General features: G+C 48.0%; 1 protein-coding gene across 1 annotated transcript in view; it reads right to left on the bottom strand.

Moving 5' to 3' along the window:
• Positions 1–11,312: 11,312 nt before the first annotated feature.
• The window catches only part of LOC144148690 (uncharacterized), a 62,569-nt gene continuing 48,310 nt past the window's right edge, over positions 11,313–25,571 (bottom strand). Inside the window, exons 3-4 of the mRNA XM_077680211.1 lie at positions 14,050–14,145; positions 11,313–12,032 (exon numbers count right to left, since the gene is read on the bottom strand). Of these exons, the coding sequence (XP_077536337.1) occupies positions 11,964–12,032; positions 14,050–14,145 (165 nt within the window). The 3' untranslated portion in view covers positions 11,313–11,963. The remainder of the gene's footprint in view (positions 12,033–14,049; positions 14,146–25,571) is intronic.

Raw genomic sequence — 25,571 nt, 5'->3', positions numbered from 1 at the left:
CGTGTTGAACAAAGTTTGATATTGAGGTGCAACACTCCTGCATTTCTACATGTCATTTTAGAAGGGATTTTTTACTGTTTGACAGCAGCAATAATTTGAAATATCCGAGGTCAACACAAACGGTTGAACTATTTTCTCACCCTTTTTTTCTGATGGGAATGGGCGTGCAAACTTCAATGTGCTTTGCAAACAGCTTTTTTAATGCATGCTGTAGTATGGTTTAAATTTTAAAGGCACATTTATCCATTCCTTTTGACTTCATAAAGGCAGAACAATACGTCTATAATCATGTACAATCTTTAAAAAAAGTCTTAGTGCATTGCAGGGCCATAGCTGGTCCTGCCAGCCTTGCCATAGCTGGCTTTTTTTTTCTTTTTTTTTTTCGGAGGGGTTTTGAGTTATGGGAAGGGCCGAGTTTTGCTGAAAGGAACAGCAAGTCTTGCGTACGTGCTACCTGGAAAAAATTTCGGAGGGGGCCCTCTGGCTACATCCCTGGTGTATTGAATGAGTGAAGGGGTCAAACCGGCTTCATATTACTATTTTTTTCGTATCTTTTATTGTGCCCAAATAGTGCAGCAGCGAGGCTAATTTACCAATTTTTTAGATTATAGATTATTATTCAAAATTCAAACAGTCACGGTTAATGCCTCTGGTGATGCTGGTTTTTTAGGACAGTGCCCTTAAAAAATTTTGAGGAAAGTTGCCATCCACCTTTAACCCTGATGTGGAATGTCCAACCGAGTTGCAAGTTCATCAAATGGCTAACAGTGTACACTTGTGCCAAAAAATAGCCATTATTGCAGAACAAATTTTATTGGCTGTTTTACTTTATTTTGTCCAAATATTTACCACAAGTCTGTTCTCTTTGAGAGCCACAAAGGTCACCATATTGTTCTCATTTAGGCAATGATCACAGAGTGAAACAAATGGTGCCATGCAGTCCTGGAACTATATATGACTCTTGGTTTCTTATCAGGTGTTTTTATTTTTCAAAATACTGGACTAGTGGAAGTTTACTGTGATAAAAACTAATCAGACTGTAAAGTCATTCCGTGAGAACTACAAAAACACTACAACACCAGGCTGATGGCATTGACACTGGTGACTTGTGTTTTCACCTTAAATTAATCTTGCAAACATGAAAGAAACAAAATAGCTATTGTAAGTTTTTCTTTTTTTTATGCAAGAATTTAGGAAGGTATAACTCGTAACTTCAGTGGGGGCCCACAGATTGATGGTTATAATAGATAATGAAAGTGGCCCATTCCCCAAAAAAGTTGTCAAATGCAAAAATTCACCTTGCCGTTCAGGAAGCCAGCAAGCAAACAAGCCAATCAACATTGCTGGTAATTGCGTGGCATGCAGCTCCTACCCATTGTTCACGTGACTCCATTGTGAGTTTGTGCGTTGCGTCTTCACGGGTTGGGGCAGTTCTCTTCGACATAAAAGGACCCTACAGGTCAATCTACATCTAGCACAGCCTCCTTTTTCTGTATATTGTTATCTAGTAGTGGCAAAACCAACAAGCTGCATTGACTCCCTCATTGTGGGTTCCTAACAGTCGCAAAGCTCGAACTCCTGCAGTCGCACATTCATTAAGCGGGCGTCATAACCGAAAGCGGTGGTTATTGCTTTAGGGGCTGTGGGGTGTGATGCTTGTTCGAGCCCGCATTTTCAAACCACCCCTGCACGCACAAGCAAGTATTTGGGGCACTGATGAGGGAATTTCGTGCCTTGTACAGAAAGCAAATGAGCAAAACGCGAAATAATTGCAGTCTGCACAAATGGGAATGATGGGAAGAGCATTGGCTCACAGCCCATCTGTACGTGGCTGATCGTCCGAGATCATGCTGGCATTGACAGTGTCTACCGTAGCCACCTTCTGTGTTCTAGCTTCTTTCTCAACTAACCTCAAGCAGACCGTGAGAAAATAGCTTTTGCTCTGATGCACTGATTCAAGCTTGGTTAACCTGAGCCAAGACACCATCGCTGGATCCTTCAACAAGAGTAGGATACCAACTCTGAGCCGGTAATGCTTGGGTTGACCACAAAATCAGATGTCTTGTGAACATATGTGAGGTGCTTCTGGACTATCCTAAAAATTATTTCGAAATACAGTTATAAATTAGCCCCTGGAGTATTGTGAAATTGAAGGCTGCATTTGACAGTAACAGACGAAAAGTTTTCAAGGAGTCCTCCAGTTCCTCCATGCTCCTGGTACAGGGAAGCTGTGCCACTGGTCTATGGCCTCCATGCTTCTGTTGCCCCCACAAAACAGGAAGGAATGAAATTGAAAGGAATGCATTGAAATTGGAATGCATTGAACGAAATTGAAAGGAATGTGTTCATGTTTTTATTTCTTTATGCAGCTGTTTTTTCTTCTGCCAACACAAATAAATGCTTTTCACAATGTTTTGCTTTACTTAAAGCTGCTGTGTAAACAGAAATACCAACAACAATAATGAAAAAATCAAATTGGAAAAGTTTGGAAATAAGTGAAGTAGTACTGGAAATGAAGGTGAAGCACCCGCATATAAAAAATGTGCATCTGGCAGCTGTTCCAAATGTTTGCAGCAGTCATTTAAAAAACTGAAAAAAGTACAGCTAGCATACATTTCTCCACAAAAAGCTGAGTTATGTCATTTTTTTTAAATCTTACAAAACCCCATGCAGAGAAGCTTAGCATCCTTTTCATATAGCACATGCTATAATAATAACAAAGATTTTTATTATTATTGAGCACAAAATGTCATTAACAGTAGCCGACCAATCCTCTAGTTCTTGTGCGTGCATGCACGCACGCATGCATGGACACTTCTAGCACAAGTCTCAAGACTAAAACACTCTTCTTGAATTGGATGCCCCGGTGCTGGTTCTGAAGCATGCACCAAAGGGTGCATTTGGCTATGACAGTTTTTTTATCTTAAATGCGTGGAATATACCCCCTGTTAAGAAAGGGGCGGGCGAAGAGAAGCAGAGAGGCAGGAGGCCACCGTTCCGAGCAGTTTCTTCTTCTTCTCTTTATTCCTCTACCTCTTTTTCTACATTCTCCCCCCACCAGAAGATGGAGGTCCCATTTCTAGGAAATGAAGTGTCTGCACCGGTCTCTTAATTATCTTCCCATCCTGCGTCTTCAAGCTACAGGCCCGAGTGAGCCCGTCTCGTCCAGGAAAAACTTCTGTAACACGGCCCAGCAACCAAAGGCTCCTGGGGGTGCCAGTTGCCTCCACCAAGACCACGTCCCCAACTTGTAAACTTCGGTTGGACGCACTTGGATGATGATGAAAGGACCTCAGCTCAAGGATATACTCTCTTCTCCAGCGATTCCACAAGTGGTCCAAAAGCTTCTGCCGGTACCGAAGCTTGCTAATTGTGGTTTCACGTGTCACCTGGTTGATGTAGGAGTCGTCCTCATTGCCTGGGCCAGGTATGCTCAGCAAGGAAGTTCCAATGAGGAAGTGCGCAGGGCATATAGGCGAGGGCTCCTCCGCACTGGTGTACGTATAAGTAAGAGGCCTTGAATTGATGACAGCTTCTACTTCTGTAAGAAGCGTGGTCAGCTCCTCTGCGCTCAGGCTCGTCTTTCCAAGCACCTTCCGCAAGGCTGACTTTACGGAGCGAATCAGCCTCTCCCACCAACCTCCCCACCACGGCGCTGCTGGGACTATGAATTTCCACTTAATCCGGTTGGTGGCGAGAAATGAGGATAATGGAGAGGTGCCCATTATCCTCCGTGCCTCTTTGATATCTCTTGAAGCTCTTCTGAATGCGAGCGCGTTGTCGGAGTACAAAGTGCACGGTACCCCTCGGCGCGCCAGGAACCGACGGAAAGCAAGAAGGAAAGCGTCCGAAGAGAGTCCGGTTGTTAACTCCAGGTGCACAGCTCTTGTGGTAGAGCACGTGAACAGCAATACATAAGTCTTTGAAGTAGTTGCGCCCGGGGTGTTTTTCACGTAAAGTGGACCGGCGAAGTCGAGTCCAGTTACCTCAAATGGTTTGGAAGCCAGTAGTCTGTCCTCAGGCAGCGGAGCATGTTGTACGTTAACAGGTCTGCTGCTGAATCGTTTACAGAGGAAGCAAGCACGAATCACCTTCTTCGCCTCCTGCCGAGCATGAATAACCCAAAAACGTTGACGTAACTGGGCCATAGTGCTTGCTACGCCACCATGAAATACACGACAGTGGGCTTCAACAACCATTAACCTTGTGAAGGCATGCCACTTGGGTAGTACGACCGGATGCTTTTCCTCGTAGGCAGCTTAAAGACGACCACTGAAGACGACCACTTAGACGAAGAACTCGGTTGTTGTCGAAAAATGGGTGGAGGTTATGCAGGACAGATTGTTTGTCGACACAATGGCCACATCGAAGTTGCCCGATCTCTCGGTCGAAAACTTCATTTTGGGTATGCCGTATCCAGAAAATCTCGGCCCTGTCCATCTCCTCGGCGGTGATCGACGCAGGAAACGACCTTTGCGTACGTCGACAACGTTCCATGAACCTGAAGACCTGTGCTGTGATACGCAGCAGCTTTTGCAGACTGCTAAATCTCTCGAGGCATAAAATGGGCTCTGAATTTCCCTGTGTCTGAAGAAGCACCCCTGCAAACTGAGAGACCTTATCACCCGGCTGTGGGGGCACCATCTGCTCCCCGCAAGCGTCTTTCAATCTGCTTGGGTCAGTAGGCCAGTCAGAACGCGGTTTCGGCAGCCATTCTGGGCCTCTCCACCATATTCGACTCTCACGTAGAGTAGTCGCCGACACACCTCTCGTCAACAAATCTGCAGGGTTATCTTCACCTGGGCAATATATCCAGTCCTCTGGTTTGGTTACAGTTGTAATTTCAAGTATTCGGTTCCGGACAAACTGGTTTTGTTTGTTCAGATGCCCTCGGATCCAGTTGAGTACGGTTGTAGAATCCGTCCACATGACAACGCTCAGCGACAACGTATCCCACGATGTTCGCAGGTATTTCACCATTCTCGTTCCTACCACTGCGCCCATCAGTTCCAGTTTCGGAAGAGTCAAGGCTTTCATCGGTGCCACTCGAGATTTGGCCATAATCAAGGAAGTGACAACATGATCATTGGTGTCTGAAGCCTTGAGGTATGCGCACGCTCCATATGCTTTCAAGCTGGCGTCTACGAAAACATGAATGTCAGCAGCTTTCACTACTGTGTCAAGCCCATGTCTCACGCACCGTGGGATCCTAATTGAAACCAGCTGGAGTAAATCGGCGCACCAGGCTTTCCACAACATAGCTACATCGGTGGGTAGCTCAGCATCCCATGACACCTGCCTCATCCACAATTGTTGAAACAGGATCTTAGCTGTGACAGTAAATGGCGCGAGAACTCCAAGTGGATCAAAGATCCTGGCCGCCGTCTTCAGCAAAGAACGCTTCGAGTTAGATGTGACCGAAGCCAAGTACTGGGTTACTGCTTTGGGCGATAAGTCAAAACAATCATGCTCTGTATTCCAAAGCATTCCCAGCACGGTCCCAGAAGTTGATGCTCCGTCAACGTTTTCCTCTTTCTGGTCAAAAACCTTCTGAAGCTGCTTGTTATTAGTTTTCCATTTACGAAGATTCATAGCAGCTTTACTCATTATAGATTTCGATCTCTCGTAAACGTCCAATCCTTCGTTGTATGTGTCCGCTCCTATGAGTAAGTCATCCACGTAAAACGACTTCTTCAGTTTTCTGGCGAAGTCATGGTCGTCCTCGCTCACCGTATCCAGATGATGGTGGATAGTGGCCATGAGCAGAAAGGGACTTGAGGTTGAGCCGAATGGCACTCTCGTCATTCTCCATTCGACCATCTTTTCCGTGGAACTGGTGGGAATGTTCTCAAACCAGAGAAATCTGAAAGCGTCCCGATCCGTTTCTTGCACTTCGATTTGAAGGAATGCCTTTTCTATGTCCGAGTTTATAGCTATGGGATACCACCTGAACCGCAGCAGAACCTGAAGTAACTCTGGGTTGAGGTTCGTTCCTTTGTCGAGACAGTCATTGAGGGATGGTACACCCTGTGAATGTGAGGACGCGTCAAAAACAACTCGCAGCTTGGTTGTCAGTGACTCCTCGCGCACGACCTCGCGATGCGGCATGTAGTAAACCACCCGATCGTCAGGAACTACTTTGGGTACGACTTCAGCATGGTTGAGCAACAAGTACTGCCTGATCACTGTGTCGTACCTCTGTAGCAGCCCTTCTTGGTGAGAAAGTCGCTTTACTAATCTCTGCAGCCGGTTCAGTGCGATGTCACGATTGTCCGTCAAGGAATTCTTCCAGCCTTCTTTCCAGGGGAGTGCAACAGTGTACCTTCCGTTGTTCTTCTGAATTGTTTGTTTAAACTGTACCAGGCAATCAGTAGATTGTTCGCTCGAGTCCGCTATGCCCATTGATTCCAGTTGCCAGAAAGCCTGCAAGAGCTCTGACGCGGATTCGTCCTCCGTGACGCTGCTCACCCTCAGAACGCAGACCATGAGGTGAGTTCCCCCATCTAGGAATGCCTTCTGCCGAGACGGACCTTGAAGCGTCCACCCAAAAATAGTGTTTATCGCCGCCAGGCCTTCGATATCCGGGCTCCGAATAACTTCTCCCGTTAGCAAACGCCAAAGGTAGTCGGATCCAATGAGCAGACCGAGGCCGGGCTCTGAATCTACTCCTATGAACATCTGCTGGTCAGCAAAGACCTTGCCCTGCCTTCGCAGATCTTCTACGAAAGAGATATCAGCTGATGGTGCTGATACATCTTGGCAGATGACAGGTACCACTATCGCTTCGATGGAGTGGACATCTGTAGCGTGTTGGCTCCGAAGGGGAACTTGAACGACTTTTCGCTTCTGCGCACACGGAGTAGAAGCATTGCCGAACGTGTTGAATGCGACCGTCGTCTCGTTCACAACCTTCAAACGCAGCTTGGTTGCGAGGTCTTCGGTGATGAACGACCTCTGGCTTCCGCCGTCGAGTATACCTCGAACGAGTCGGCTCCTCCCGTCGTGGCTCAACCATGCTCGGAACGTCTGAAGGTACACCCCATTGTCTTTAGAACGATCGTTCGACTGTTCGTTGCTGCTCTCTCCAGACGCTTGAACCGGGGCCGATACGCAGACCGTTGTTCCCGGTGCACCCTCGGTTGCATTATTGCCTTTGAACGAAGGGTCGCACATGGTGGTTGCATGCCTCCCGTGGCACGACGCGCAACTCAATCTGGCCCTGCAGTTTCTCGCTTGGTGACCCTTGGTCGTGCACCTAAAACATCTTCTGTCCCTTGCGAGATGCTCTTTCTTAGTAGCCAGCGAGAGGTCGGCGGTGCATGAACGCGTGCTGTGCTTCTGGGAATGGCAAAAGAAGCACTCCTCCTTTCGGTCTTTGCGGGCAGTGACGTGTAATGCCGACGCCGTGAAGGGGCAACTTCGCTGCTTCTCTGGTCGGTTGCCAGCAACTTGTCGCTGGGGCAACTCGCAGCACTGCTCGCGGCTCTCTAGCTCCATCCTCACAAAGGTGAGCAGCTCTTTCAATTCATCGTCCGCTTCAGCTGTCACTGCCAATGAGCGGGCTGGGAGTGCCTCGTCTGCTGGGGAAGGGTTCAGCTGTCCCGATGAATTGGCTGGAGGAGGGCCGTACCCTGGGGAGGAGGTCAGCTCTCGATGCCGCTTCTCTTTAGTAAAATTCAGCACAATATCGTGTGGGAGCGCGTGCTGCAATATATCTACGAGCATGGCAGAGAAGCTGCAGGTGGGCACCTTCAGAGAGTTCAAGCAGCGGCTATGCAGCTGCACCGCATCGTAGAGCTGCCTGAGCCCCCGTATGTCAGCAGACGATTTTACAGGCGACAGATTCCTCAGTGCGGAAAGATGATGCTGCTGAATCCTTCGCTTGTTCCCGTATCGCTGCTTGAGGATTTCTATAGCATCCGCATAACAGGCGTCTGTGGTCGGTAAGCCTGCGATTGCTGCAGCCGCCTCCCCCATCACGTAACGGCGCAGATAATAAAACTTCGACGTGGGCGTCAGAGCGTTGTTGTTGTGGATGGTTTGCTCGAACTGCTCCCAGAAACCCGTCCAAAGCTGAAGCTCACCTCGAAAGACCGGTACGTCCAGCGGCGGAAGCCGAGGTCCCGAGGTCGTGGCTGCACTTTCCTGTCTGAACGGGACCATTTCGTTAACAGCCGGCGAATGTGGGGCGTTCTGAGCGGCTCGTTCAAGAAAGTCGATCTTGCATCGAATTTCCGCCAACGTGTCGAGGGTCCTATCATTGTATTCCTCGGCCGCTTGATACTCGATGTCTTGTTCCTCCGCCGTAAGGAAGGCCTCGAGCTCCTCGCTGATCTTCAAGAGCTCGGCGTGGTTGGCCATGAGTCGATCTTGCAAGCCCGTGAGCTTGGCGATGTCTTGACATCCAGCGTCGAGCAACGAGCGAGCTTCCTTTATAAGCCTCGTATTCTTGGCTCTTCGCGGAGAAATCTTGCTCTTCAGTCGCTCCATTACGCGGTAGGCTGCACCTAATCGTCCCCCCAGCCGTGACGTTCCAGGACCACTTCGTTAAACGATTCCTCCCCCACTCGCAGCGCGAAGGGGCGGAGCAGATGAAAGACGGGCCCTTGAGGTCGTGCGTTGAAGTCAATCGTTGCCGCACGGGGTTTTCGGCACCAAATGTTAAGAAAGGGGCGGGCGAAGAGAAGCAGAGAGGCAGGAGGCCACCGTTCCGAGCAGTTTCTTCTTCTTCTCTTTATTCCTCTACCTCTTTTTCTACACCCCCAATAATTGACAAACAGCCTAATGATTGGCAGACATCAACTCTAAGAGCATCTGGAAAGTTTCAACAGTTGTATCTTTTGTAATGTTGCCCTAGTTTTCATTATAATTTTTCTGAGTTTGTAAGGGAGGCAATGTTGGGAACTATTTTTCACTAGAAGCATTAACTTTGTAATGGGTTTTTCTCTGAAGCAGAACGATTCGGGTCCATTAGCTTCGACATATATGCTCGTGTGGCCCATTTGTGAGACTAACAAATTAAAGGCTCACGTGTTTTCAAAGCGCTTGAAATGCTATAGGCATTTTTGTTAACTGACGCCTGTTTTAGACACTGTCAACTCACCAACGTGAAAGAGGTTGAATCCTGAATGATATGGTTCTTTAATGTTTTATTAAGAGTCATTCTCATCACCGCTTTTTGCTTTCTGCTTTCCGTGGCTCTTGATAGTCTGAGTGTCTCGGATGCACCCTTCAAGAATCAGTCTTGAACTATTCAGCAGGCACTATAGCCACACAACCCCAACTGCCTCTTTGTCTATATGCCTGCTGCTTCTGCTTTAACCTCTTCTAGAGTTTGTATGGCTGGGTGTTTGCATGCGCCGTCTTCTCGTGTAGGCATCTCTTCAGCTCAGGACCCAATATTTATGCAGAAACTTATGCAGTTCGTCACATTATGTGGCACTGACGTCGTGGGTCATGGTGTCGCAATGACAGCAGGGATGAATAAGAGCGGCGATTATTTCCAATAACAGCTTCAGTGTGCAGGCAATTAGAAAACTGTACATCTGCGATGGGAGAAGCTAACACCTTGCTTTTTTTTTAATGCAAAAGGTAAATTAAAATGACGACCAGCTCAAGATCAGTTGTCACGTGGCACGAAATGGCGTGGGCTGTGCTATAACTCAGCATCAGCCTTCTCACCAAAAATGGATGCATTCAAGCAGGTGGTCTTGCAGTGGTCTTGAATGGTTTTGAGGTGGCCATGAATGGCATTGCAGTGGCCTCTTAAGTGACCTATATGGCCTTTAGAAATGGGACTTCAGAAAGCTGAGCTAACAGGGCCTATAAATATTAATCACATTCACAGGCTATAAGGAAGCTGGCCAATAGTGGCAATACAGTCGAACACGGATATATCGAACACGGGTATATCGAATTATTGTCTATATCGAACTCATGAATTATCCCCTTGAAAAATCAGTGTAAAAGTATAGGAATTCGTACGTTTATATCGAACGGTATTTTTCCCGACATTGGGTATATCGAACGCCGCGCGAGCTGAAAGGTGCTCTTCGGCGGTCGCTGCACCCCCGATTTCCGCAGTCGCTTAGTGCCTTCGCCGAAACCCGACAGGGACAGAAGACGGAGCCTCGGAGCGCCACGCTTGCCTTCTCATGGATAACTGCTCGGCCAACCAAACCACCTGCGACCTCGACAACATCGAGCTCAAGTTTCTGCCTCCGAACACAACAGCCAGGCTGCAGCCGCTCGACCGCTCGACTAAGTCGTTCAAGCTTGGGTACAGGAGGCGACTCCTCGATAGGCTTTTTATGAACCTCCGCGTGGTTACCGAGCTTAAAGTTGACCAGCTGGGGGCCATACACATGATGAGGGGTGCCTGGAACAGCGTAAAGCAGAGCGTGGCCAACTGCTTCCGGAAGGCAGGCAGGCTTCGTGACGGCTGAATTTTCGGAAGCTTGCGAAGACGGCGACGACGACGAAGAGGGCATGGACGACACGTTTCGCGAGCTGTCGTCCCTTTTCCCGGCTGCTGTTCCAGCCGGAGTGTCTGCCGGCAGCTTCGTGGACGCTGACAGCAATGTTTAGGCTGTTCAAAGTGCCAGTGACGAGGATATCGTAGCTGCGGTTGCAGGAACTCAGGCTGATAGCTCGGGTGGCGAAGATCGTCCGGACGAGGATGTGGCTACACGATCGTACCCCACCGGTGAAATGGCGGCTGCGTTCAGCTTCATTCGACGTAGTTGCGGCGACATGGAAGGAACTGGGCTGTCGCACTTGGATATCCTCGAGAAGATCGAGACCAGCGTCTTTAATTCCATATACAGGACGAAGAAGCAGGCCAAGATCAGCGATTTCTTTTCACGCAAATAAAGCATCCTGTTCCGTCGTTAGTGCGGAATTAGTTGTCATTCATGAATGCGCCTATCGGTAAGCGGTCGTCCGCCACAGGTGAGGTCGCAGAGCCCATATTTTTTATATCGAATTTTTCATATATCGAACTATTTCGCGATCCCCTTGGAGTTCGATATATCCGTGTTCGACTGTATTGCCTGTGCGATGCGACACAAGCAACACAGTTATTGGCCACCTACTTTGCAGTTGTAACGGTAAAAACATTTGATAGCCACTTTGAAGAAAATCACAACAAATGCAAGGCAGAGACTAAAAAATGGTATTTGCTGCGACGAGCAAATCACAGAGTTTTGTTGTGTGCTGGTGCTTTTAGGCATGAAGGCATGAGAAAAAATGTTTATTAGCCCTGCTGCAAGGTCTCTTTGAGGAGAAGAAAAAGTGTCTTTTTGTGCTACCGCTGCAGGAAATGGGGTGAAACATTTTATTATCTTTTCAGAAATATACATGTACTCCATACATGCCCTTTGGTTGCTGTTTCACACTTGCAAAATTCTCATTTTGTTTACTGGTGTGGAGTTACTGAACTCATTGCGGTGCAAAGGTGTGTTTTGGCATAGTTAAATTGGCAAAGTTAAATTGCATGAATAGAAATGGCAGCAGGGATGGACAAAAGCTACAGTCACAATTTCCACTGGTGCAAATAATTCTCACCCCCACACTCAATGGGCAAAAAAAAAAAAAAAAGGGAAACGCTGCTTCAGTTCAATCAAACCCTGCTTAGATTAAAAACAACAACAATAACAAAGAAGCCATGGCACTGAACATGTGTTCATTGCATCGAGGATAGTGGTAATGAGCCTTATAGTGCATTAAGGACATCAAATGACAGCTGACTACAGCCCATAACTGCTCTGGGCCAAGAAAATAGTGTACAAATTTGGTGTTTTAGAGCGTCCAGCACTTTGGTTCACTGTTGCCCAAGGAGGCTGTTTGGCCTCTGGACGCTGAGACTTGCAGGGGGCTTGCCGTCTCCCACGTATCGTCGCCTTGGTCTCGTAGTGTCGGCTGGACTCGCCACCAGGGTGCCAGGAATCAGCCGTTGACATAGCTCAGATTTTATTCTTGTAAGCGAATCCAGTGTGAATCAAGTGAAAAACTGAAGCCACCAGCCCGAGAACCTGTTGCACATGAACAAAGAGGAAAAAATATTAGTGCTTGGATAAATTTTAGTAAATGAAAGAGAGAGCGAGAGAGAGAACTCTTTATTGTGGACTGGAAAGGTCAGCTTTGCTAGCGGCAGTGCTTGCTGCGCCAGGTGGGGATGATTACAATGCAGTAAGGTGGATGTGAGAGATTGGGGAGACAATGATTAGAGAGAAAACAAAAATGAAATAAAAAAAAAGGACGCAATGATATGCAAGGTTGTAACAGAAGTATTATTAGAGTGAATGGAGCTCAAAATTGACTGAAGATGCAGTGACTGCTAAGAAAGAAGACTAGTATTTTATCCATGATACAGTCAGGTGAACAGTAGACCGTGCCCTGCTGACTCATCTGCTGAACAGTGTCAAACGGGAAATGAAATCACATACCCATGAAAACGTTCATGTTGCAGCTCTATAGTTGTTTCAAAATTTGGCTGTCACCTGTTGTCTAATTCAGATTTAGTTATATTTTTCAACTCTTTTTATGCTGCTGTTGTGGCTGAAACATAAGAAAAATTTAGTGCTCCTGGTATGTAAAAGTTACTCTCGGTTTCGAAGTACTCTACAATGCTGCTTGGCAGTAGAACCATTCCCAAGCAGTGGCTCGGGGAAAATGGTGGCATCCCTTCTTTTCTGTCTTCAGTCAGTGCGCCTGCAGGACTGCTTCTAACTGCCATATTTTAAGGCGGAATTACTAATGCCCAATTGTGCGGAAAAGCAACTAGTGTTGTTGTTCGGTGCAGAAAATGGGCGCCTGTAAAAAGTAAAAACACTTACAAAAATGTAGAAATCGATGCCAAAGTACACATATGGATTAATTTCAATAAAGTAAATCAACTAGTTTGGAAAAAAATTGGATACATTGGAGTTCGTACGGCAAATAGGCGCGGGTTTCCAGAGTAGGAGCAAAGGGCGTTACCCCCATCCTACCTCGCATTTTGGCCAGTGGCAGAACAAGAGTTGGCCTAATGCGTGTGGTGCTGCTGTCGTACCGCGAGACAGGTAATTCATGACTGCACATGAGCAGAATAGGTGCATCCCAGCCATGGAGAACTCTGAATCTGGGAAAGCTGTGGTGAAGTGTCCCCAGTTTGCTTTGAAGTGCTAATTCAAACCAAAAAGATGAGGAAACGAAATGGAAGACGTTAGCTTGTGTGGTGTGGTCAGCATGACCACAATGCAAAGGGCGCAGATTGTAACTGGACAGTAGCCTGTGAAGCAGATAAATGTGTGTGGCTTCTTCCTAATTGAAACGTAATACGCGCGAGCACGCGGCACACGGGTGTAAGATAATATGCCCGTACAAATAAGAACAAAAGCCACAAAAGTGCAGATGGTGCCCTGTGGTGTGTCACGGAGTCTCTTGCGCAGGCATAAGTACTGCAGTACACGTGGTACCATCCGGTGGCCGTTTATTACACAACTAATGGAAGAAAGATGTGCAAATATGATGTAGCAGTAAAGAAGTGAGTGTCACTAGGGGAACCCATAATGCTTTCCTCTTCAAAGCCCATAAGCAGACTTAAGTGCCCCAAGTAATTTTTTGCCTCTGCACCTGTTGCTCCAGTGTTCCAAACTTTTTTCCCAGCATTAATTACTGGCTGACTGCAATACCAGGGGCTAACTAAATCGAAATTGATCTTTTAATGAAATGAAATTCTGGCACTTCGCAATAACGTCAAAGGGCACGATGTTAAAGACAGTTTAAAGGGCCGTGAGGTGGTTTACAAATCCGAATTGCACTGCAAGCTCACTTTTCTCGCACAATTGGAAAACTATATGCCTACAAAATCCCGCTGCTTAGCTTTTTGGGTGGTACTGTGCTTGACGCTTCTGAGGTGTACTCATTGCTAGGGTGGTATAACTATGTGCAATTCCCTTAGTGGTTTGCTCACTGTATCGACAAATGCATCACACTTGCCTTTTGGGGGAAGAAAGTGTTGCCGAAGACACTATATTATAAGTCTGCCACATAGCTGCAGGTACTCACCCCGGCAGCAATAGTGACGCCGTGGTAACTGCTGATGATTGTGGACACACCACCACTCAGGTAGAAGAAGAAAGCCGTGCCATGAAACACCATGTACTGCAGGCAGGAAACAGTACTGGGTCAGGGAGTAGCTGGGATGCAATGGGTGCATAGTAGGCGCATGCTCGCATTTTTTCGCATCTCAGGTGAGCACTTTCGCCGAGACAACCATTTACTGCTGAACAAACTTTATAATAAATGGCATAAATCTGTCATGGTGCTAACCACCAAGCTCGTGGGTATAGTTGGACGGATTTATTTCTAATGACATTGAAGGATGTTGGCAATGCCTGTCAGCAGCCTTTTTGAGAGCAAATAAATGTGAATGACTACCTAGTCAAGATGAAATAACGGGAAATGCGGCCTGTTGTGACACCATTGAAAGAAAAAAAGAAAATGAAACAATATTGTGCTTGAAGCAAGAAGTAAATAAAAAGTGACAAAAGAAAACTAACACTGCATATCTGCACAAACTACATGCTACAGCGTACACATCCACACACATAAAGGAATATGGAGAAAGATGAGGAAGAAATAAAGACAGGTTAAGAAGCAAAGGTCATATCTATGAAGAAAAAAAAAAAACAACTGAATCCCTATTTTGCAAATGCAAATTCTTTAACAGCAGGAGTTCACTCAAATAAAATTGTGTGCGGTCATGAGGCAAAGCAGGTGGGGAGAAGACTGAAGAACGCAATGTCACACTCTAGGCAGGCTTCACAGCCAGCGTAACCACTCCTCCATGAGCGTAGCAGCTGCTCGCTGCCATGACAGAAGGTCTTCTATCGGACTTTTATGTTAAGACAAAATACGTATATTGCAATCATATGTATTTTCTCACGGCAAATTGTTTAGACCAGCCAGAGTGTATGCCATGCTGCCCAACAGTGCTCAACTTTACTTGAAGCATCATCGGACCGACTCGGCAGGGACCAGCCAAACAGTGTATGGCGTAGCTGACTTCCTTCTCAATCAAGCCCATGTGTTTCAAACATAGATGCGTGTCCAGCACAACAGCCTTAGTGTTGTTAGTACATAGTGGTTGGTGAACAGGAGAAAAGAAAAAGTGTGATCCGTGATGTCTACACTGTTTCAATCTTGTGTGGGCACTTCAGCCATGCCCTAGCTGTCACGTATATATGCTGTTTCGGATTGTTGGGATCGTGGGAAAGCAATGAACAAAAGCAACTGGGTGTAACGAGTTGAAGGAAGCCAGGCGGGAAAATAAAGGGGAAGGTGTAATTTTGTTAGTCCGAGCAAATACTGTGTAATATACTAGTACCGTGTGACTGAATTCGCAAATCTACCAGTGTGGCCCTCTAGTAGTTCTTCCCTATCAGCTTACACATCTGAGCAAGCTCGCTTTGCACCACACCTGAAATCATTCTGGTGTACTTCATCAGACTAAATTGATGGTTTCTTTGATGGTTCCACAACACATCATGTTGGGTGTTAAAAAATTAGCAAAATGGAGATATTTAAGAATTACTAGTTACATTTAAAATTCCTAGTGTTAGTGCGCGTGTCATAATTGTGGAATTTCCTGTGATGCCAATACAAATTTTACATTCTCGGACATTTCTGCGCCCTTGTATTTCACGTCGAACTCTGATGCTGACCCTTCATCCCCCCCCCCCCCCCCCGCCTTTCTTGCTGTATTTGTTTTTATTTTATTTTAGCACATCCAAGTCGTATGGCTGCTCATCTCCTTATCCCTCCTCCCTGCGGCCACTATCTCTGCTTTCCGAGTTGAGCTCTTCTCCCTCTCTTCCCCCTTCTGGTGCTCTCTCACTGAGTCTATCTATGATTTTAGCCGGTTACTCGGCAATACTAGCTCATATTTATTAGGTAGGCTAAAACTATGATGTACCAATTACATTTCAATGAACTATATATACTCGTTTAATCACATTAAATGATTATGGATGCCTACATATTGTGAGGTTGGTATTCTCCCATAATCACTTGAGCATCATCTCAAATTGCGTGCATTTGTGTTTTGTTATGCGCAATAATACTGACGTCGCATTGTGAACTTGAAGTGTCACAGTGTGACGTCACATGCAGTGGCGCTGGCATCAGCAATAACTGCAGGTAATAAGAACTCAGAAAAAAAAAAATGAAATGTGTGTGCCGTAACAGAAATAACATGCACCACAATAAAGGCAAGTAAACAAAAAAAAAATGACAATGCATGCCATATGTGATAGATGACAGCTTTATTGCGACACCTACAAATTTTCCCCTGCGTCACAAAAAAGTGTACCATATGGCAATTGTCTCGGTCTACCTAGGTGAAAGTACTGGGGGCATAAACAAGGCTTTTGTGTACTGCTTCCCACCTGGGTGGGCAGTACGTACATATGGAGTAGCTATTCTGTGGCAAAAATTATCTGCCACATGCAATGAACCTTTGTGTATGTTGTTAGGAATTTTTTGTAGTGCTCCATTAATAAAAAGCAGCAAGGCTTGGAAGTGGGCTAGTTGGTGGTGTTTGAACATCTTTAAGTGCAGAGGTGCGCTGCCTGACACAAAAACGTGCAACAAATAGGGGGAAAATACACAGGAACAGATGAGGGGAGGCGCAAACTAACAACTGTCTTGTTCCGGTCCAAAGAAAAGATTACCCATGATATCTTCGAAGCATTCGCAATGTTGTAAGGAGCAGATGGAGATTGCGGTAGCGCCCCTTCAATCTGGCTTTTGACACATGAAATAGGTTTCATAAGTAAGGAATAGATAACAGGTCATGTCTTGCATTTATCAATAAGTTGTATTTTCTTCTAGTGTGTTTTTGTTATGTGTATCATATATAACCGCCCCCTTCTCATGATAATAAACAGTTCTTCTTGGAACAGCGCAAAGGGACGAGGACAAGGCGTAGACGGGATACAGCGCAGCACTGTGTCCCATCTACGCCATCTGCACTGTGTCCCATCTACACCTCGTCCTCGTCCCTTTTCGCTGTTCCAAGAATGCTATACCAACACGTCCAAGCTTATACCTTGATAAACAGTTAGTTTGCACCTCACCTTGCCTGTTGCTGTGTATTCTCCCCTTGTTTGTCGTATGTTTTTGTGTCAGAGGTGCAGCGCACCTCTGCACTTTAAGATGTTTAATAAAAAGCGCAGAACAGGACCTTCACCAGTGTAGAAATATTGCTACACTGGCGAAGTTCACATTCAGTTCTTAAAGAGTGACGTGCGAGTCAGCGGTGAGGCGGAACTTGTGGATGCATGCAGTTAGGTTGGATTGGAAAACATTTAATGAGCATAAAAGTGGGTGGCTTTCTCAGTCCAGATAGCCGCGAGCTAGCGCAGCTGCTTGGGCGCGAGTGATGAGGCGTTCTTGGTCCTCGCACCGTGAGCTGGCCAGCTCGCGCTCCCACTGCTCAGGGGATGGGGAAGGGAGGGGGTTTGGCGCGTAGGGGCATTCCCAGACTAGGTGGTAGGTAGTGTTTGGGACGGAGCAAGAAGGGCAGTTGTAGGGGTAAGTGGAGGGAGATATGTGGTGGAGTATCGTGGTGTTGTAGAATGTGTTGGTCTGCAGTCGACGCCAAATGCGAGCCGTATGTGTGCTGAGGGATGGGTGAGGAGGAGGGTATTGAAGCCGCAGTTGGCGATAATGATATAGGATTTCAGTGTATCGGGGAGGGACCGGGGGATAGATGGAGCGTTCGGAAAGGTCCTCTTCCGTCGACGAAAACGCCCGGAATGTAAGAGCGCGGGCAGCGGCGTGTGCCGCCTCGTTTCCCTCGAGGGAAGAATGGCCTGGTGTCCATACAATCTGGATGTGGGGTGGATCCTTGATTGATGATAGTATCTTCAGCGCTGAGGGAGAGATGCGGCCTGTACAGTAGTTGCGGCAAGCCTGTTGCGAATCTGTGAGGATTGCCACGTAGTTAGAGGAAGCCGTGGTCGCTGCTAGAGCGATGGCTGTCTCTTCAGCCGTCGTGGTGCTTGCGTGGAGAATGCTGAGGGAGGTAACATTGACAGATTTGGAGTCGACGACAACCAGTGCGTGAGCAGGGCGGGATGTATACGGAGCGACGTCCGTGTATCGGGTGTCCGGTTTGTTGTGGTATTCGGCCCGGAGGCGGGTGACGCGGGCCTGTTTTCTGCTTTGATTGAAGGAAGGGTGCATGTGTTTGGGGATGGGAGACACGAAGATGTGAGCGCGGAGTGACGGAGGGATACGCTGGGGGGTGTCTAAAGGAAGAGGAGTGGGGTAGCCTAGTTTATGCAGTACCGTGCGACCCGTAGGGGTGAGGGCAAGGCGAGTGAGTTGCTGGACCTGCTGTGCTTCGAGGAGCTCAGAAAGGGAATTGTGGATACCTAATTGCAGAAGGCGGACAGTAGGCGTGAAGGCAGGGAGGCCGAGGGCAATTTTGTATGATTTCCTAATAAGGGCGTCTAATTTGGCATGTTCCTTTGGTTTGAGGTTGACGTAGGGAGTACCATATGTAATGCGGCTGATCAGTAGGGCTTGAACAAGACGGCAGGTGTCTGGTTCTTTTAGGCCATGGCGCTGAGTGCAGATTCTTCTGATGAGATGTGTGAGCTGGGTGACTGTGACACGAAGTTGTGGGAGAATCGCCGCCCCAGAGCCATCTGCGTGGAATGTCACACCAAGTATACGGAGTGAGGGCACTTGGGGAACGGGCGTAGAATCGATCGTGACTGACGGGTCCGGAGTGGGGTTTGGGGGACGGCCTCGGGTGCGGGCTCTAAGAACGAGGAGTGCGGATTTATGTGGTGCACATGTCAGACCACGCTGCTGCAGGTACCCGAGTGTGCAATCAACGGCTTGCTGGAGAATGTCTTGTTGATCTCCTGGGGATCCTGCGTTAGTCCAGAACGTGAGGTCATCCGCATAGAAAGCGTGCTGAAGGTTGGGGATGGCAGAAAGCTGGGCTGGGAGTTGAAGAAGGGCTATGTTAAAAAGGAGCGGAGAGATTACAGAACCCTGTGGTGTTCCTTTCGGCGGAGTCGGGAAAGGGTCAGACTGGAGGGGGCCAATACGAAGCGTTGCGGTGCGGTTCTTGAGAAAGGCCCGGACGAAGTTGTATGTGGCCTCCCCGCAATTGGTTGTTTGCAGTCCTTGGAGTATTGCGGCATGCGTGACATTGTCAAATGCTCCTTGTACATCTAATGCAAGTATAGAACTGGGGTGCGTTTTGCTTAAGTTTTCGATAATTTGCTCTTTAAGTTGTAAAAGCACATCTTGGGTAGACAGGTGTGCTCGAAATCCAAACATGGTATGAGGATAGAGGTCATTGTCCTCCAGGAATGCCGTAAGTCGGGAGTGAACGAGGTGCTCGAAGAGTTTACCCAGGCATGATGTGAGGGAAATAGGGCGAAGGTTGTCAACGGAGATTGGTTTGTGTGGTTTCGGGATGAGGGTGATGTCGGCGTGGCGCCACTGAGGAGGAAGGGTGCCGGCTGCCCAGTGCTTGTTGAAGAGGGCAAGGAGGGAGTTGAGGGAGTCTTCATTGAGATTTCGCAAGGTCTTGTTGGTTACTCGATCTTTTCCAGGGGTGGTATTGCGCGTGATGCGGGTGAGGGCCTGCTTCAATTCTTGAATCGAGAAGGGGGCATCAAGCGCAGGGTTCGGTGTACCCATGTAGTCGTCAGATGAAGGAGGTGGCGGGGTTTGCGGGGGACCAAAAAACTTCGTGCGTAGGGTGTCTAGAAGGTGGGCAGGGGGATGGGGGTAGTTATGAATCACACGTTGAATGTGGTGATACGTGGCAGTCTTGGAGTGTTTTGAGCCCAGCAGATGTCTCAGAATACGCCACGCACGTTTTGTGCTAAGCGTACCCTGAAGCTCGTCGCAGAATGAGCGCCAATTTTGGGTTTGAAGGGTTCGAGCGTATTCCGAGGCACGCTGGGTGACTTGAGCGATGCGGCGCTTTAGCGAGCGATTGTGCCTGCGCGTCTTCCAGCGGTTTACTAAGCCTTGTCGGGCTGCCCACAAATGTGTGAGATGGGCGTCCACAGAGGGATTGGCTGTAGTGAGGGGGATAAATTTTGTGTGCTTCTGAACCAGGGACAGAAGCTGCGATGTCCATTCTTCGAGGTCCTTGATGTCATCTGGCAGGGAGGTGGGATCCTTGCGGAACGAGGACCAATCGGTGAGCGTAGCGTGACCGATTTTACGCTTGAGGGGAAGGCAGCGAATAGTGAGCGCCAGAATGTGATGGTCACTCCCCAAAGTATCCGGTAGTCTCTGCCACTCTAGGTGAGGGGCATTTCGAGCGAAAGCCAGGTCTGGGTTGGTGTCGCGTGAAACACTGTTCCCTATACGGGTCGGGAGGGCTAAGTCGTTGCACAGCGTGAGTGCGTGGTGCTGCGTTGCGTGAAGGAGAGCAGTGCCTTTCCTTGTGGCTTGGTTATAACCCCATGAGTGGTGAGGGGCGTTGAAATCCCCAAGCAGAAGAAGAGGGTTGGAGCCGGCTTTTTGTGTAGCCATGAGGAGGAGGGGGTCGATATCCTTAAGCGGGTGTTGCGGGGGACTGTACACGTTGAGAATAAAGAGGCTGTGTTGACCCGGGTGAGTTGGGAGAATCTCGACGAAAGTGTGGTTAATGGATGAAGGAATATCATGCTGCTGCGCCGTGAACTTTTTAGAGACGAACACTGCTGTGCAATGAGAGGGATCCTGGGTGAAACATTCGAAACCACGAAGCGTTGGGGTTGGCGTATCGGTTTCCTGGAGGGCAATAACGTCTGGGGGAGATTGGCATATGTAATGATCGAGTTGGGCTTTTTTGCTGTTATATGACCGGCAATTCCATTGATAGATGGTAATCTCGGAGGGGTCAGTCATCATCGGAGGGGAGTGGGGTGGCGGCGGCTATCTGGGCATCGGGATGCTGAGATATCTTCGGCTTCTTCGATTGAGGAGTCCTGTCACCTTCGAGGGCATCAAGGCGCTGCAGAATAGCCTGGGTAAGGTTGGATGGGCTAGCCTGTTCTAGGGCGGTCATGCGCTGGGTGAGGGAGTCAGTGAGCCGAAGGAGAGTCTGCGCAGTGTCGGTAATGGTTTTGTTGAGAGCAGCCAAGGCATCGGTGATCTGTTTTTCGACAAGCGGCATGATTTGCGTACGAATCTTTTCGTCAATGAGGGCGTCGGCTGGTACGTCAGAAAGGAAGGGTGGGGGTGGGGGTAGGGAGGCAGTATCTGGGGGCGGTAGCATTTTCGGGGCTTGTTGAGAGAGGCGGTTAGCGTTTTCGAGCGCTTCAATACGCTGGAGCATGGCGGTGTTTTGCTCAGAAAATATTTTGTATGGTGTGAATGGTGCCGTGGATTCTGAAGAGCTCGACATCATTAGCAGGACCGTATGGGCCAGTAATGTTGCGAGTGGCATCTAACTGGGGGGTGGCAGTGCAGGTCCAGGCGACAGCTGCTGTTGTGTCCCTTCCAGTCCCTACACGAGAAAAAAATGTGGAGGGGGAAGCCAATTGGCGGAGGAGGAGAGGTTTTTTTAATCGTTCGCAGCATAGGGCAAGTACAGCAATCAATGGCTGCATTGATGCCATCCTGTACCACAGGCCTTTTGTAATTTCCTCGAAAGGTATTGCTAATCGATTGAATATAAGGAGACGGCCAGCGGAGCTCTTCACAGTGACCTTGAAGCCGCAAAGTTAACACCGTCGAACTCATAACAAAAATACTGACCTTTCTCTCCTCCCCATAGCCCATATCCTTGACCTCCCTCTTGCCAGAAAACAGCACAGACATGGGCCGAAGACATTTTCTGCTTAAATACGCTCAGTCAATCTCTCTGTGACACGAAGAGCATGTGCCTGTCGACGCATGTAATAATTAAAGTCGCGGCATCAGTAGCTTGTCGTGTTCATACATGCCTCTCCTTTCCGCTGTAAATTATTTCAAACATAAGGCACCAATTAAAATGCATAAAAACAGTTTAAAAAAACAAAACCAGCTTGCACAACGGCGGTGCAAACCTGATGTCACAGAAGAGCTGTGTTTGTCTCATTAAGCTAAACTTGACGAGTGCCATATAAGTCACTGAGAACCATTTACCCTGTGTATATATGTGGCGCTTGTCAGCAGAAGACCAAATCAAATGCGAAGTAAAGTATACAAGTACTTTAGTTATACAGTATACGTGCCTTCTTCAGTCTTCGTATGTATACTTCATCATACGCCACCACAAACTCTTCGTCGAGCACTCCCTCGCCAAGACCTGCACTACTAGCTCGTTCTTTTGGGGATTGCATTCTCGCCTGGCAGCGCGGCACGCTTCCTGATAAGCCGCCTCTTCTTCGAGAGTCCGGGTCTTCTTTCGGCCCATCCCCCCTGTGCGTGGCACAGAGTTGGAGAGAGTTCTGCCGCCGCCGCCGCGGCGCCCCCGAGTTTTATGAGCGCAGGTGGTTGCCCCTAGCAACTCGGAGCAAATGAGGTCAGGAGCAGACGACAGTCGTTTTGTTGGCGACGCTGTTTCCTCAAACGCTGACTGGCACGTGCGCTCGGTATTTTTCATTTTCTTTTTGCGAGCCCCTCACGTGGCACAAGCCCACGTACAAGCCTGCTGGACGGCGTCAGGCGCTCCTCACGAGACGCACGCTCACGTGCGCTCGGTATTTTCTTGGTGTTTTTTCTTTCTGTTATATGGATCCGACCTAGAGCTTAAACAGATTTGCTGTTAAAATATCCATGGTCAATTCTAGCAAACACCGGGGGGGGGGGGGACAAGCACCAACAAGGATTGCTGTTCATGTACAGAAAATTAACCACAAACGCCTCAAAACTCCAGGCCCTGTCCCGGACCACTATGTAGCGGGTGGACCAACGTTAGGTCTCGCGCCAGCTCGCACGTACTCCAAATGTTGGAATCGAATTCAAGTGCACCATACATATCTTTGGGTCGCATTCTCATTCCACGTGAATTTGAGGCTACTGCCTGAAAGAGTTGAAGACGTCACCTGAAACATGTTTCACTGTGACCGCATGCAGTGCGGACAGCATGCGGAAATGCACCGTTTCAAACGCTGCGCGTACCGGCAGCCAGCGGATTAATTCACAACGTGTACGTTGCAATCCGTTGTCAGATGGTGGGGGGGTTGGCACAGTTCCGCGCCCCAGGGCTGTAAGACCCATCCACCGATCATCACTGATCACCTACGCCACGCCCCCCCCCTCCCCCCCCCCCCCCCAAGGGGAGTTTCTTTTTTTTTTTTTTTTTTTTTGTGTCCGGGCGCCCTTATTCCTGGGCGAAGGGAGGCGATTGTCTGCCGTCTCTTCATGCTTGTGCGATAAGAGGAAAACATATCTAACGCGATACCTATGTGGCGATATTCTGCAAAAAAGGAGGAGCATTAGTAGGTGACAAATTCCCCCAGCCTCCCCAAGATTACTGCCGGTGAACACCATGTGGAGGTGAAGCCCTGGGACCCAAGCCATAGAGAAAGAAATACTGATTTCACTATGCCCAAGCCGCCGCTGCTCTCTTTGCAGGTGAAACCAGACCTCTTTCAGTACTTTTACAAGTACTTCATGGAGGCCTGGTCGCCGCTCAGAGTGAGTGACAGCGCAGCGGGCCAGCCAAACTTGGTAAGAACACAAGGAGCAGAACAAACTGAATTATTGCTGCGCGCGGGAGTGGGTTAAGGAACCGCACTGTCTCACAAGGGATGCCAGGGAGATGGAGGCATTGTGCGGCTCGGTCCGCCTGGAAGGAACAGACGGCCGTGCCTCCCCGCTGCAAATAAATAAAAACGAACTGCATTAGAAGAATAAAGTGTCTATCCTTCGTGGCGAAGTTTAAATGTTTCGGTCCGGCCGGGTCGTCAGTGTTAGGCCCGGTAAATAGAAGGGATAGTTTTTCAATAATAGCATAGAGGCCACGGCAGCCGCTTTTCTGATGGAGGCGAAAACCAAAACGCCCGTGTGTATGAGATTTCGGCCCATGTTAAAAATCCCCAGGAGGTCAAAATTAATCTGGAGCACTCCACTACGGCGTGCCTCATCGCCTGCGTTGCGTCGGCGCGTGAAACCCTACAATCACTCTATTTACACGTTGACGACGCGGCCTAAATACGGGCTGATGGATAAGGCCTGAGTGGATCCCCACCAGCTCATTGTACGTCCCCGCGCACGCATTGTGCGCTGTGCGCCCCACGGCAGCCACTGCCCCTTTGTTCGTCTTGGCGGCAACAAAGCCGACCCAACCCTCGTTTTCGCTGAGGAGAGGGAGGAGGTCGAGGGGACACGAGAGGGGGCAATTGCTAACATGTGCATATGAGGTGAGGGATTTTGAATACGAGGAGAAATAGGCAGTTTGTTTTGAGAGTGGGATTTTGAGATAGGCACAACGGGTTCGGGTTGTTTCGTGGTCCACCCATGGAATACTTGCCCAGCGGGATTGCGCATTCCAGAAAGATGTGCTCATAGTCTAATTTTGGAATTAAGACTTGGGCGCCCTAGTTGCACATTAATACAAGCATAAGGCGCCCAGGAACAAAATGGGAAGACTATGGATGAACCTCGAACGCCACGTATCGAAGGTTCATCCTATCGACCACTCTTGTGAGTTACAAAAATTGCCCTTCAAACGCATTCGCTTTGCTAGAGTACCAAACATATTTCATGCATTTCATTTCTATCGACAAAAAAGACTAAAGGACACATTTCTTTTTTCTTAAATCTTCTAAGCACCGAGTGCTTTTGAATATTTTTTAGAAGTTTTGCAGTTTGTCATGCGGTAAATTTGGGTGGGTAGATTTGCTTGCCCAAGGTTTGTGACAGTAAAACCGTAAAACCGCATCTGACTACCCGAGTTTAAAGCATGACAAACTTCGAATCTCCTAAGATATTCTAAAGCGTTATGTGCTTGTTTAAGTAAAACGAAATGTGTCTTCTAACCTTTTTTTTTTTTTTTTGTAGATACAAGTGAAATACATAACATAAGTTTGGTACTCTAACAAGGTGATGTGTTTGAAAGGCACTTTTTCTAATTCACAAGAGTGGTTGATGGAATCAAGGTTCTGAGGAGTTATTTATTAATCCGTGGTCGACACCACTTCGACTTGGCACTGGGTGCCTGATATTTGTATTAATTTGCTGCTCTGGGAGGAGGAGGAGGAAAAACTTTATTAAAGGGACACTGAAGTGAATTTGTCAAGCTCCCGTTTTTGCTTGCACTGCGTAGACTGGCTCAAATTAGCACACTTTTCATCGTTTATTCGGTTGACAAATCGGTAATTATTTTACAAAGCGCGAAAGAAGAAAAACTACCATGCGCGGTTTGCGGCGGCCGCACCAACTAAAGCTGTGACGTTAGGAGGAGCCGCACCGTGATTGGACGATGCCCAAGGTGAGCAACCAAACAAGTTTCGGTTTCGGTTCTGTAAAACACAACCGTTGGCGTTGTATATGGGCATTCTCAAAAACTCAGTAATCATCGTACCGCGCTTCTGCCATGTTGTCAGCTGTAAAAATGCATAAAGATAAGCCTC

The sequence above is a fragment of the Haemaphysalis longicornis genome, unplaced genomic scaffold (genome assembly GCF_048455015.1).
Source record: "Haemaphysalis longicornis isolate Haplotype H1 unplaced genomic scaffold, Haemaphysalis longicornis Haplotype H1 scaffold_1, whole genome shotgun sequence".
NCBI classification, from domain to species: domain Eukaryota; kingdom Metazoa; phylum Arthropoda; class Arachnida; order Ixodida; family Ixodidae; genus Haemaphysalis; species Haemaphysalis longicornis.
The sequence above is the reverse complement of the archived record's forward strand: the minus strand, read 5'-3'. Positions and strand labels throughout refer to the sequence as shown.